This window comes from Onychostoma macrolepis, chromosome 09 (genome assembly GCF_012432095.1).
Source record: "Onychostoma macrolepis isolate SWU-2019 chromosome 09, ASM1243209v1, whole genome shotgun sequence".
NCBI classification, from domain to species: Eukaryota; Metazoa; Chordata; class Actinopteri; order Cypriniformes; family Cyprinidae; genus Onychostoma; species Onychostoma macrolepis.
The window spans coordinates 14,221,487-14,236,285 of NC_081163.1; the positions used below are offsets into that span (position 1 = coordinate 14,221,487).

The 14,799-nt window shown below is 37.2% G+C and overlaps 1 protein-coding gene across 2 annotated transcripts in view; it reads left to right on the top strand.

Moving 5' to 3' along the window:
• Window positions 1–3,867: 3,867 nt before the first annotated feature.
• The window catches only part of fgf14 (fibroblast growth factor 14), a 137,881-nt gene continuing 126,949 nt past the window's right edge, over window positions 3,868–14,799 (top strand). Inside the window, exon 1 of one of the 2 annotated variants that reach the window (XM_058787711.1) lies at window positions 3,868–4,723. In XM_058787711.1, coding sequence (XP_058643694.1) covers window positions 4,633–4,723 — 91 coding nt within the window. In that variant the 5' untranslated portion in view covers window positions 3,868–4,632. The other variant, XM_058787713.1, reaches the window with a different exon arrangement.

Here is a 14,799-nt window from a genome sequence, read left to right on the forward strand (position 1 = left end):
AGTGACGTTATTGCTTGTATGACAAATTTTTGTAAAAATTGAAAAAGTATTATGTGAAACAACTAATGAGCAATTCTTTCCAAGGTACGGTGTTAATTAGATATTGTACAAAATACTATACAAAATAATACATGTTCAATATTATACAAAAATACTGATTATGTTGAAACTATACTGAACAACTCACAATTGAGCATTTTAGATAGCCTTGTAATTTTATTTTAGTACTTCAATAACCCAAAATGATGTAAGGATATTGCATGTTGCATACAGAGACATCAAATGATTGTGTGTGTTTTCGAAAGCAGAGATGGTCTTTTTGAACTCCGATTTATTTATATGAACAGTATGTTACTGTTTTTACTTCTAGATTTTTAAATATATGCATCATAGTAAATACTGTGTACATACTGCGAACATCAGCCAACTGTATCCATGTTAAGTGATGGAACATGTTGCTCATTTCGGTTTGAACTGGTTAGGACCCTCCCTGAGAGATGAATATCATGGAGCATGAGCAGTTCTTATTTAGAACAGCATCTTTAAAGTACTGCTGTGGGGAAATATCCATGGGCTTAGTCAAAGAACTGCATATGTCAAGTCATCTGATGGAAGGGAAAAAAGTGCATCAGCAGCGCAGGGACGGTGAGGACGATGGACAAATATACCCACCGTATCCATTGCGGCTTAATCACTACTCTGCTTTTAAAGCATCTCTGACAGTAAAAGGTCTAACTTGCCTCAGGCTCTACCAAGGGACAGTGTTTTTTTTTTTTTTTTTTACGTTTTATGTTTCACTTGCATTATGCTCTCACTCTTGGGTACTTTTGGATAAATTGCATATTTCTATAATCCCACAATATTTCATCCCTCCTGCTACACAGCCTCAATTTCCAGTTGATCTGGGCCAAATGTATTGCCAAACAAACAGGAATAAGCATTTGAATGGGTTGACAAATTCAGTCAAGGTTCTGTGTTTGACAGATCAGATAGTAAAATGCTTCACTATATGAAACACTATGCGAAGAACTGGTCCAGATAGAGACTTTTAACAAACATAAGAGTGACACAAATTGAAATGAATGTAGAATCAAACCCAAAGACTGTAAAAGCAGGCTTATGCCAACACTGATGCCTTGTGTCATTCTGATAAAACATCTCTAAGTGACTGTTTGAAGAGGTGCTGTTTCATATGTGTGTGGGATTTGGCAGGTTCAGTACTCTTGCCCTGTTAGTCATACTGTGGGGGCACTTGCACTTTATTTGCCTTTATGAAAATGAACAAAATACTCTAAGATCTTATTTTCACCTAGTACCAAGGTGATTTTATAAACGTGGTCAACAAACTTTTTGTTTTATTCTCAGAGTTGGCTGGGTCAGCTTTTTCATTATTTGTATGAAAATGCTTTTACATGCACAGTCATGTACTGGATTTATTTATTTATTTTCACAGGGAAGGTCAGGCCCGATATGTGCGGTCACCCAGGGTCCCAACATACCCAACATTCATTCAAGTGAATTGTACTGTGGTGTCATCCAGTGGCTAGTCATTAGTAAATATGGAAAGGACAGACTGGAGGGTTGTGCACACATGAACAGGCAGAGAGGATGTTTAGACACTGTGCTCATCAAATAAGAGTCATATTAAAGCTTCATTTGCTGCCCATGAGCCTTTTCCATTGAAGGGGAAAGTTTTGATATAAGCTTTAGGAGTTAAAATAAAATAAAAAAAAATTATATCCCTTACATAACTCATAATGATATGGGGTTATGAGTTATGTAAGGGATAAAATGCAGTCAAATGCTCATTATCATAAAATTTATGATGTGATCAGGATCTTAAAGGGATTTCTTTATGATAAAGAACAGCTGACTGTACATTATGCCTTTTATTAGATGGCTACTTAGCAAATAAATAAAAAAATGGCTTCATTAATTTGAGTTGAAATTGTTTAATTATATGAGTAAAAAAAGAGTCAGATGCAGAGTGAGACCACAATATGCCCGGATTAACCAATCAGAATAAAGTATTCCAGAGTAATATATTTTTACACTTCCATTTATGTAAAGTTGCATGTTGCAGGTCTTTAAGCTAAGTTTATTTTTATTTTTAATGTTTAAATTATTGATGCAAAGGTAAAATGCACCAATAACAACACATCTTAATCTTCCAGCATGAGCAATTTACTGCATAATCAAAAAGAAGTATAATAATGAAGCCTGACAAAATTGTCAGAGGATCTTCCCTAGGGTGCAATGATGTTTTACATTACATGAAACAGATCAATACTAGGTCTGGCAGTGAGAGCAGAGAAGGAAACCTCGGTACTGCATTACCACTTAAACAGACAGTCTCTGTAGACACTTATCTGCAAAATCAGGGCAAAATGTCGTCTTTCTAAAGTGCTGTTACCAAACTCCTTGTGCCACAAAGATTACAAGCATGGTTCAAACAGTGACAGAGCAATAGTGTTCAAATCTGATGCACTTTGCCCATCTTTTAAAGATTTACAACAATGTGTTGTTGCTTTAATCAGGGAAATGGCCCTTGCTTCGTTGACTCATAGATTTGGGTTTTGTGATCATCTTGTAGTGGGAATGATTGGGTTGTGTCAGACTTTCTGTGGGGAATTTAGTCAGGAAACATTGAGCCTCAAAGGGGCCCACCTCCCTGAAGACCTAGACATCACAGAAGAGTGGCAAGTCTCGGGCTGAACAAAAGTAGGTCGTTAAAGTAGATTAATGCAGTAAATCAAAGTGTGGAGCATCCTGTTAATTGAACACTGCTCTTTTGTTTTGTTCTAGGAAAACAATTATGCGAAAGACCACATTATCAAAATTACAAGGAATCTGTTATTTAAGCAGATTATGATACAACATGGTTGTAATGCCTTTAGAAGATGCATTTTTATTATGTGCAACTTTATTTTCCTTATAATGTTACTTTGTTGGTAAAGAGGCACATTTTAGGTAGGCCTACATTGTGTTGTTGCAACGCCTACATTAATCATCAATAGAAGGTTTATGTTAAATTATTAATAATTGGCTAGATTGGAATAGATTTTTGGTGCATACACTGTTCTTTATAAGAATCAGTGGTTCCATAAAGAACCTTTAACATCCACAAAACATTTCCATTGCACAAACGGTTATTCTATGGAAAAGGTTCTTCAGATTATTAAAATGTTCTTCACACTATAAGAAAAAGTAGTACAACGAAAACCACCTTTAAGGACCTTTATTTTTTAAGAGCTTAGGTGTTGCGTGATGCATAGCATGCACAGTTTTCTTCCTTCTAGAACATTCTACACATTTCTACAAGTAGGCTACTTAATCGAAAACATAATAGTGATTTATCCAAATAAATATCCATTGACTGCAAACGAATGAAACGTAAAATTCCGCGTGTGAAACACTTTTGAGCAGTGACTCAAACAAACAGGTCTGTTGAAACAAGCCGTTCAAAGGAACCGATTTCATTCACGAAACATTTGTAAATGATTTTGAGAGTAAAACTATAAGGTCTTTTTTTTCGTTTTCGATTTAAGCAGATTCGAACGTGAGAAAAAATGTGTCTGGCGAAACAAACACACAGGTTTTCAATTATGGTGGAATCGTACAGTTAGGCTACACAATGTTTTATACTAAAATACACGTACCACAGCACCTTAATTTATCAAATGTAGTCGAGAACATACTGATAATAGACAAATATTTACTGCTGCAAGTGCAGTAGAATGAAGCGTAAAACTACTTTTTGAGCGATGATTCAAACGAACCGCTACACCGAAACGAGCCGTTCGAAAGAACCGATTCTCTAAAATGCATCGGATTTCCCAACGCTACTCTATGCCGAAATGCCGAAAGCGTCAGTGATATGCCAGAGCCCAAACCACGTGTTTTACGTAATGGAAAGGCAATATTTCAATTCAACCCCTCCTCCTTCTTGTCTATATCCAACACAGATCCAAGGCAAAGAGGAATACGTGCGAGATACTTTTCGGGAGGCAACGGGATCAGTAATGCACAGGTGAAACATCAAGCCGCACTCCAACCGCATCCTCAGCATCAGCATGAGTGCAGTGCTTTCACATTGATGAAAGCTCATGGATATTACTGACCAGCAGCAGCAACAGCAGAAGCAGCAGCAACAGCAGCAGCAGGTTTTAGGAAGACTTCCCTGAGAAACACTGAGCTGATGCTGGAAATGTGCGCTTTGCTCGGAGGTATCGCTGCTTTTAAATGGGATGCATCCCCTCCAGGCTTCTGATGCCGTGCACATCCATCCACCCTTCATTTGAGTGATGAACTAAAAGGGAACGCAAAGATCCGCCGTGTCTTTCACGTTAGTTTATAACGGGCTGCACGTTCCCCCTCTGCAGCACATGCAATTTATAGAGTATCTATTTTTATGACCGACCAACCTTTATTACTAAGAAGAATACCTTTGTTTTGCCAGGTCTAAAGAGAATATTTTACCTCTTGCATGAAGACGCTTGGATAGTAATACATATTTTTCTATGATACTACTGGAAAACTGAGCATCCCATTGTGTTCTTATTATTATGCAACCGCAGGGATCTGTTCTTTATCAGGGTGTCTAAGCTGTTGGATCGCTCCTCGCCCAAATCAATGTGGTTTCTTTGGAACATTTTCAGCAAAGGAACGCATATGCTGCAGTGTCTTTGTGGCAAGAGTCTTAAGAAGAACAAGAACCCAAGTGGTAAGAGCCATTGCGTCTTCTGCCCCTCTGTGTGTGCTGATCTGCAGTCAAATTTGTGCAGCAAGTCAGTGAATGCAGGCAAGCTGAGGATAACTTGAGCTCTAGTGGTGAGACCAATCACAGATATTACAGCCGAAGGCTTTAACATTCAACTTTTTTCAACTAAATCCCACAGGTATGTAGTGTTAAGACAGCTCGAACAGTCTGACTCGGGCCGTATGTGTGTGAAACAGGCTTTTGGGTTCATTTTAGGGATGCTGCAGCATCCTTCTCAGTCCTGCATCACTTAAAGTGATGCTGCTCTGGCTTTCGTGTGCAGCATTTATTCTTACGTGATTATGTGCAGTACAAAGACCTCATGTCATTTGTCTCTTTCTCTTCATTAGGAGATCATTAGCTTGCAGTTTATTCTAGTCAAAACATACGTACAGCTACCCTGTTGTTTCTCAGCAAGATGGATACAGTTCAGTTTGTTCGACACACATTGCCCAAAAACAAATCACAACAAGGCGGTCTGCAGGGCACACTTGCGCAGTTTTAATTTAACAAAGCTGTTGACAAATACGGACACAAAGGAAAACTGTGCAGAGCGTGAGGGGACGGGTGGGAGTCCTAAGTTGATGTTGACACCTTCTTTCCTAGACGTTGACACTGCAGCGTAGTAGATCATAGCAGTTTTCCCATGCTGACATAACACATTTTTCCATTGTAGTTTAATGGACGCTCTGTCATTCTTGACACTGTAATTGCTTTTATTATAGTACTATAGCACATCGTTGTATATTCCAAAAGCATTGATGTGCAGTGACAACGTTTGATAAGTTTGATCTACCAACTTTTGAGAACAATTTTTTGGCTTTTTGATATAAAAGACCTAAATGATGTGCGAAATATCACACGTTAATTGATTCGATTAAATCCTGCAGATATTTTAATGGTTACACAGATAAGTAAAGAGCAAATTTATCAGGCAAATCTCTATTCAACTGAAAGCTGTTACTGTAAAATACAGTTTAGGACCAAAGTTTAATCACAGCTAGCAGTGATTGTCTCTCTCCAGCAGTAATGTCCAGGGTGACGTGTTCATAGTGAAATGAAACCATCATTTTCTTTACTCTGTCAGTGATTAGAAGTAGCAAAGCGTGAGGTTTTTGATTAGTTTACCATGGCTATTACGGTCTTAGCTGCATAACATTAATGAAGAGAGCAGAGTGCTGCCGGGGCCTGCTGGTTATTGTCCACGGCATACAGACTGTATTTTTAGAAACACAACATGCAGCAGGGGCCGCATGAAGTGTAATCACTGTAGTTTAGTTGTGTTGTATTCAACATCTCAGTCATATCATTTAGCACCTTCTTATATGCAACGTTCCCTTGATGATCCTGGTTCTTTTTTTAGGGAGAAGTCACAGGCAACGATTTTCCAGAGTTTTAAAGAGTGGTTTCAATGGCTGCCTTCTGTTCCAGCAGATGGCACTTTCTGATAGCCTTGTGTTGGCTAATGTTTTCCTGGCAGGGACAAAGTCTTGCACTTGGCAATGTGGATTGCAATGAAGGTTTGTGTTTGCTGATGCTGTAGGACTGAGGTAAACACAGGTTGGTTCTCAACCTGCTGGAATCTGTGTGGCGTTACAGAACTTTCTCCCTCGGGATGCAAGTGAAGGGCTGCATATAACCTTTCATTCATGAATGCCTGTAATGGCTGCAGTTTAGTTTTTAGTTTATGAGTGTAGAAGACTCATAGGATTCGCTTTCACATAGACAATCTGTTCTCAGATGGCATTTATTTATAGAATAGTTTGTCATAACGCTGTTAGATCATTCTTCTGGGCAGAATTGGCAGACTGGATCCTGTTGTGACTTCTGGTGGTGAAATAATATTAAATGAGAGAGCTTGCGCACACACACACACAAACTTTTTTCCTGCATGTTTCTGCATCACAACTTGTAGAGTCAAAGAAACATACACACATTCAGTTCAGACTGTATACCAACTACTGAGACTTTTAAAGGAACAGTTCACCCAGAAAATGAAAAATGAAAAAAAAAAAAAAAGTTTTTAAATTAAATTTTTAAATAAAAATTTTTATCATACACCCTTAAGTCAATCCAAAAATCAAGACTGTTTGAGTTATCTTTAGTTTATGCATGAACAGCTTGCAGCAAAATTGCACCAAAACTGCACCAAAACACTTGTGTGTGTGTGTGTGTGTGTGTGTGGAAATAATGTGACATCCAGTTGCTGAATTAAACAGTATGATGCATTAGTCCATTTATCTGGCTGTTCCTCTAGTTTGTAACTCTGTTTATTGTGGGATGGATGTATTATGTCTCATTGTGTGGACTCTCACTGACTATCAGTACAATCTGAGATAGTGGTCCAGTCTTGCTGTAAGCCATCCTTCGTTTTTTTGTTCTTTTGATCAAAGCTTCCACAAACCCTCCTTAAAAGCCCAAATTTTCTGCTACCTACTAATCCACTGTGGTCAAAACAGCGGCAGTAATAACTCATAATGGAAATTTCATGTTTGTCAGGGCCGTTTCTTTCTCCATTTAAAATGAAAAAATGTGGCTCATAGAGGAAACACAAGAATAACATTATAAACACCATCTTTGTCACATATACAATAAGTGAATATTTTGCTTTAAGGTAAACAGTCAGCTTATTTTGTGCTTTATAGGCCTTAGGGTATGTAATGGGGAGGGAAAAAAAGTATTTTTGGAGGTTCTTACCTGTGCATAATTTGCATTTATGATGTTAGGGTGTTGTGGGTGATTGCCTGAGCATGACTAAGTAGTTGCTAAGATGCTCTGAGTGATTTTTAGTTTGTCGCTATGTGGTTACTACTGCAGAGTAGAGGGTGATTGCTTAGGTATTGCTACAATAGTCTCAATAGTCCATGCCCATGTTTCTGTAATTGCTGTACCATAGATATGACTTGGGCCCGTCATTTAATTCATATGTGATGTGATGGAAGCTGAAGTCTTCAGTGTCACATTAAAAATCATTCTAATGCTGATTTGGTGCACAAGAAACATTACTTATTCATGTCAATGTTGAAAACAGTTGTGCTGCATAATAGCTTTGTGGAAACCACTTTTTTGAAACCCTTTGAGTAATACAAAGTTCGAAAGAACAGAATTTATTTTAAATAGAGATCTTTTGTAACATTATTGATGTCTTTACTGTCACTTTTGATCAATTTAATGCATCCTTGCTGAATAAAAGTATTATTTCTTAAAAAAAGAAAGAAAAAAAAGACCCCAAATGCTTGAACAGTCGTGTATGATTTATAGTATCTAATAATGCTTAACACTGTGTATTAATCAAGTGTTATGCAACAAGTTTTCAGGTAAAAGTAATTTGTGTATACATACTCAAAGTGAAAGTACTGAACATATTTTATGCATAATAAACTCTACAGGGAGAGGGTTTTTGGACCAATAAGATTTAACAGTGGGTTGGGCTGTACAGCTCAGTGCTGCAGAAGTAGAAACCAGGTAACTGTACTTTTTCTCGTTGCCTTCATGGCTAGTTTGGACTCAGATTTACATGCAAGGAATCACTTGTAGATGTATTGTATTGTGTCTGTTTGGACACAACACCGTATAAATATAATTACCTTGATAGTCCACTTACCTCGTTTCAACCACTGTGCTTATTGTCGTAACTCTGTCTGAGCATTTAGAATTTTTTTGACTGTGTGTAGTTTGAACGGCTAAGAAATGTGCTAATACCTTGAGTTGCTATTTCCATGTCAGCTCAAATCTTGAGTCGCATCCTACAAATATTGGCTAGAGAGCACTTTATACTTTTCTGTACATCCAACTAAATTACAAGCAAAATCAAATCTAGGCTTCTGCTGTAATCGATACTCTTTCACTTTGGCTGCCAATCTGACCCTCATCCATATAACTATCCTTTTCGTACAGTGATGTCCAGTGCAGGTAAAGGTGCCCTTGAATGTCTAGATGCTCTGCAGTGCTGCCATTAGTGCACTTTAAAAATTACAATCCCGTTTACAAAATTTAGCTTGTGCTGCCTTATCTGCCAAGGCCTCTGATTTTTCTCTTAACATATGACACCCTGTTATCACGTGCTCCTAAATGTTCGCAAAATAGATATTTCACTGCAATGTGCTGCAGTGAATCTCTGAAGTGCAGTTCAAAGAATTGTATTTGTATAATATTTTGTGTATGTTAGTACTTGTTTTTTAGCTTCCTAATTATTTCCTTTGTGATTCCCTCACAACAGACTAACTATCTAACTACCTCTTGCCTGTTGCGTTAATCGGGGACTCTTGACTAGGTTAAAGGGGGTGTCACTGACGAGTGACTAGAGGGCTTTAGTGGAATGGATGCTGTCAAATGGCCTGTTCGGGGTATTTACACTGACAGTGATTTGCAGCAACAAAGTGACCAGACGTCATTCATTTTCAGTGACAGATTTGAGGCGACATATGTGACCATTGGCAAGGCACCAAAGTTGAGCAGAATTCAACTTTATGCAAATGCACAGCAATTCAACATGTCAGCTAGCGATGTGACTGGGCAATATGCAACAGTTGGATACTGCAGTTGTGGTGGAATACTCATTAGCAACAAACAATACAGCAAGTTGCCAACAATGCTTCTAATCTAACTGCAATTTTAGTAGTGTGACAGTAACTCAAAACTTATTACGTATTGTAGTTGTTGTTTTTTTCTTACTAGCATGACAAAATACTGTATTGCTTTATTTGTTACACTGTATTGTATACAAGTGAGCTAAGGAAATAATCTTGAATGTTCTGTCTCAAGTGTTGTTGTGAAGTCTGATTCATTTCAGTGAATTGATTTGTTAATTTCAAGTGAGGAAAAAAAAACTTTCTGAGTCACCAGTTTTTAGTAGAAAAATAAAGGAAACTTGAGCAATTAATGGTAGGCACTGCTTTAAAACTTGAGCTTTCCAAGCTATTCATAATATAAAGTAGTTTCCTCTAAATTTAGATCAATGCAGTAGAATATGATCAGTGGGACAGATCTGTATAGCCATTTAGTCCAGTTATTACGTCTATCTAAAGTCCATCGGACAGAGGTTCTCCTGGCATAAACTGTGTTTGATTTAGAAGACTTCCTAAACATCTTGTTACAATCTTTGTGGACTTTGGTTCTTAGTAGTGGAATCCTGACTGTCCTTTTTTAGTGGCCTTGGTAACGCTTCAGGTAGCGTTTTTCTAGTTGTCACATACAGCTACAATACTTTAGTAGGGGAAAAATGAAATCTTGAAAAGTGTTTGCTAAAATAATGTTTTAGAGAAGACTTTGTTTAGCCATGTGATCTTTGTATAAGCCCTTTATATTATCTGTGGCAGATTAGTTACTTTTTTGTCAGCATTAGAGTAAATCCAGCTACAAGTAAATCATCTCTTTTATTGGGTGCAAATTTTGTAAATTATACCCTGAACTTTACAAGTTCATCATATGTAGACAAAATACTGTACAGGAGGTGATTCTTGAAATAAAAGGATGTTTTTTTATCCCGTAGTAGTATGTTTTTTTTTTTTAATGAACAGTCATTCTAATAGTTTTAAGGTTAAATGTCATATTGCATGTAATGCAGATGAAAACAAGGTTGTGAGGTAAGGTAGCATACACTGTATACAGGTCCTAGATCACGTAAAACTGTTTTAAGGAGTTTTTGTCTGCTGTAAAAAACATTTTCAGACAGACGTTTTGTCAGCTGAATAATTGTTATGTTGTTAAACAACAGTACAATCCATTGATCGCACTGTACTTTTCATTCCTATCAGAATTGATATGGTGCTACCCTGACTAAGGTCTATTGTGTCTTTTTAATTACTTTTTCCATTTTTTAAGAGGCCGGTTATTTGCCAATATCTCACTATTTTGGGGTGGTCTCCTACCTTTTAACTTTTAAAAACCAGAGTTAGCCAGAGTTTGAGAATTTAAACAGTTAATTGTTAAGTTTAATAGTTAACTGGCTACTAGCTTACTTCTTGTGTTAGCAAGTCCAAGTTTTGCCCAAATGTTTCTCTCAAAATCGAAAACTCTCATTATCATCACACACTATGTGGAAAAATCCACACCACCACACATTAAAGTGAAGGTCATGATCTTATCATGTGATGAAGAAGATTCATTTTTCAAGGTTTCAAGTAGTCAATTGCCTCTAAATGAAAAGAATCACCCAGGAATCATTGCAGACAGTGAGTATGTCATAATTGGTAAAACACAGCTGGGTTTCTTCTCATAGTGGCACAATGAATCCTGTTCTCACTGTTCATCACTCTCCCAAACTACTGGCCCTTAAACTGTTTCTTTCTCTGTTGTTCATAGCCATGTCAGCATTGTTTTTCTATTTGTAAACTAGTGGTTTCTGCTATTTCAAATGTTTCTTTTTCTTTTAGTCATAGCCTTGTCAGCATCACCTCTTTATTAGTGAATGTCTTTCCTGCGCACTTTGCACTAAGGGGTAAAAAAGATCTTGCTGGGTTGTGTAATATCTGAATATTGCTGAAGTATATTTGCTTCATGCAGTTCTCATGTTTGTGCAGAAAACATTGTTGCTGTTGGAGTAATATTTGAAATCTACTATATTGCAAAACGTACTAATTAGAAAAGAGCTGAAAAAATTATTATACAGTGTCTTTTTTTGTCACGATGACAACAGCAGTTTTAATTCCATTGTGTAATGAAATGTTAGCGGTGGTTGTTGTACGACTAAAAGTCCTACTTTTTGAGCTATTTTGCTAAAATAGCCCACAGTTGTCTGATGTAACTGATTGCTGCATTTGCAGCATGCTGCAGGGTTAAAGAGTTGTTTTTAGTCTCCAAAAGTGCTTCTTCCACTCAAAGCTGTGTTTGCCGATAATATTCATGGCCTGTGTCATGTTTCTCTCTGGCCCCATTAATGGAATAAACTTTACATATAGAGCAGTCCAATTAAAACAAGGATGGACCATGGCCCCTCTGCAACACATTAGACGCAGTGGACATTTACATAAAGCTGCCATCAAGTTGCTCCTGTGGCTCCATGCTGCAGCGCCACATGGCACAGCAAAGCAGGCAGAGTTTGATTGCTCTTGGCCGGCTGCCCTGGAAGGTGGCATTAGCCTTGATACCCTCAGAGGACAAAGCAAGTGTTCTCTGTACTTGCATCCATCAGTGTTTAAGGGTTAAACAACAATCTGGATTAGTATGTGTGCCATTGTCTATATATCATAAGTGCAACATGTGGTATCATAACATCGTACTTTCATGTGGATTCAAATAGCTCTCTCTCTTAGTTTATAAGATATCTTCTGATTTTAATAATATTTTTGCATGAAAAGAATAATGTTTCCTATGAAATAATTATTCAGCAGAAAGCTTTACACAAATTACCAGTGACTTTATTAAGACCTAAAACATAATCTAACTGTTTAATATTTTGTTATTACTTTACGGCATAATACATTTTGCAAATGCATTACAAATAGCTCTCGAGTTAAATGGTGTTAAAACATTAATTTGTTACAGTATTTACTTTACATTTAGTAAGGCTGTAATTTAGATTACATTCATGTTTATGCTTTAGTTCCAAGTATCGTTAAGGTTTCCAGAAGACATAAATCTGTGTTGTACTTTTATTGAATGCATTCAATTTGCTGTTACTTATTAGTCGTAATATTTCCCCTTTAACTATTGAGCTATCAAATTTATTTCATCAGGAGGTATTGCTCTAGAGTCATATTTAACAATATCATTTCAAGGATAAATGATCTGTGAAAGTTGTGCCTTTATTCTGTCTGTTGAGATTCTGTGATGCATTCATACCACACGCAGCAGGAATAAATCATCGTCATTGCATGCACATACAGTACAACCATATATTGCAACTGTAAGAAAGGTGTGCTCAACCTTTTTTTTATGTTGTCAAAAATGATCCCCACTGATTAAAGTGGATCGTTCTCATATGGCTTGTAACAGCACGTTTCAGACTGCCTCAATAAATCATGTGGCAATTTAGAGGGTCCCAGGTTCCCAGTACAAGTGTTTCTGCAGTCTTCCATGTCCTGGGCTACTGTAGTGGGATTGGGAATTATGCAGTTGAACCTGTCTCTGTTTTACCCACGACACATCTCAGCACTATTTCAGCTCTGGAGTCCAGGTCACATGACTGAGCATGAGCTCCAGTCATTATCCGGTACAGTGCTCTGATTTTTGTGCACACCAAGCTTCTTCATGCTCCAGGACATGGATTCATATAAAGCGATAGGCTTTCGCTCAGAGTAACACAGATCACACTTTATGATAGAGAATCAAATTAAAATGAATGATACGAACAAGAAATGTTTTTGTCACACAATGATTCTGTGATTGTGACTGCATTTGTGCTCAGAGATTCTGCAGTAAGCAGGGTTGTGTGCCATTCAGAACTGAATTGAGAATGCCTTTTAAATACTATTTTCATACAATTTGAACTGAGGAAGCACACAAAATGGAGAACTGTAATTATAATTTAAAAAAATAGAATAAAACTGATTAAATTTTTGGTATAAATTACCTGTAAACATTTTATCAAATGGGGTATTTCCAGAAATATTAGACAATGTATTTTATATATTGTAGTATACTACATCATTTGTTTCATTCTTTTTCTGAAATTTTATGGATTATGAAAAAATATATTTGCACAATCTATTGGTACCATATTAGTTACTGGCCAATATTACGCATTTTTAAAGTTTGGATATTTCATTCTGTATACCTGTGTCCTCTATTTGTATATTTAGATGACCTTTCCTGTCATGTAACTTGCATTAATGTTAACATGTTAACACTAATAATTTAATAACACTGTTAAATGTAATCATTTAAATTAACATCCATTTTTCAATCATAATGTACAACCCGAATTCTGGAAATGTTGGGACATTTTTTTTTAATTTGAATAAAATTAAAACTAAAAGACTTTCAAATCACATGAGCCAATATTTTATTCACAATAGAACATAGAGAACATAACAAATGTTTAAACTCAGAATTGTGCACAAAATGAGCTCATTTCAAATTTGATGCCTGCTACAGGTCTCAAAATATTTGTGTAAATATTTGTTTACCATGGTGTAGCATCTCCTCTTCTTTTCAAAACAGTTTGAAGATGTCTGGGCATCGAGGTTATGAGTTTCTGGAGTTTTGGTGTTGGAATTTGGTCCCATTCTTGCCTGATATAGGTTTCCAGCTGCTGAAGAGTTTGTGGTCGTCTTTGATGTATTTTTCGTTGAATGATGGGCCAAATGTTCTCTACAGGTGAAAGATCTGGACTGCAGGCCAATTCAGCACCTGAACTCTTCTACTACGAAGCCACGCTGTTGTAATAGCTGCAGTATGTGGTTTTGCATTGTCCTGCTGAAATACACAAGGCCTTCCCTGAAATAGACTGGTGGGGAGCATATGTTGCTCTAAAAACTTTATATACCTTTCATCATTCATAGTGCCTTCCAAAACATGCAAGCTGCTAATACCGTATACACTTATGCACCCCCATACCATCAGAGATGCTGGATTTTGAACTGAACGCTGATGTCACTCTGGAAGATCTCCCTCCTTTTAGCCCGGAGGACAGGCGTCTGTGATTTCCAACAAGAATCTCAAATTTGGTCGGACCATTGAACACTTTTCCACTTTGAAACAGTCCATTTTAAATGAGCCTTGGCCCACAGGACACGACGGCGCTTTTGGACCATGTTCACATATGGCTTCCTTTTTGCATGATAGAGCTTTAGTTGGCATCTGCAGATGGCACGGCGGATTGTGTTCACGACAGTGGTTTCTGGAAGTATTCCTGGGCCCATTTAGTGATGTCAATGACAGAATCATGCCGATGAGTGATGCAGTGTCGTCTGAGGGCCTGAAGACCACGGGCATCTAACAAAGTTGTCTCTAAGACATCCCTTTTATGTTACAGACCTGATGTCAATTAACTTAATTAGTTGCTAGATGTTCTCCCAGCTGAATCTTTTAAAAATTTCTTGCTTTTTCAGCCCTTTGTTGCCCCCATGCCAACTTTTTTGAGACCTGTTGCATCAAAT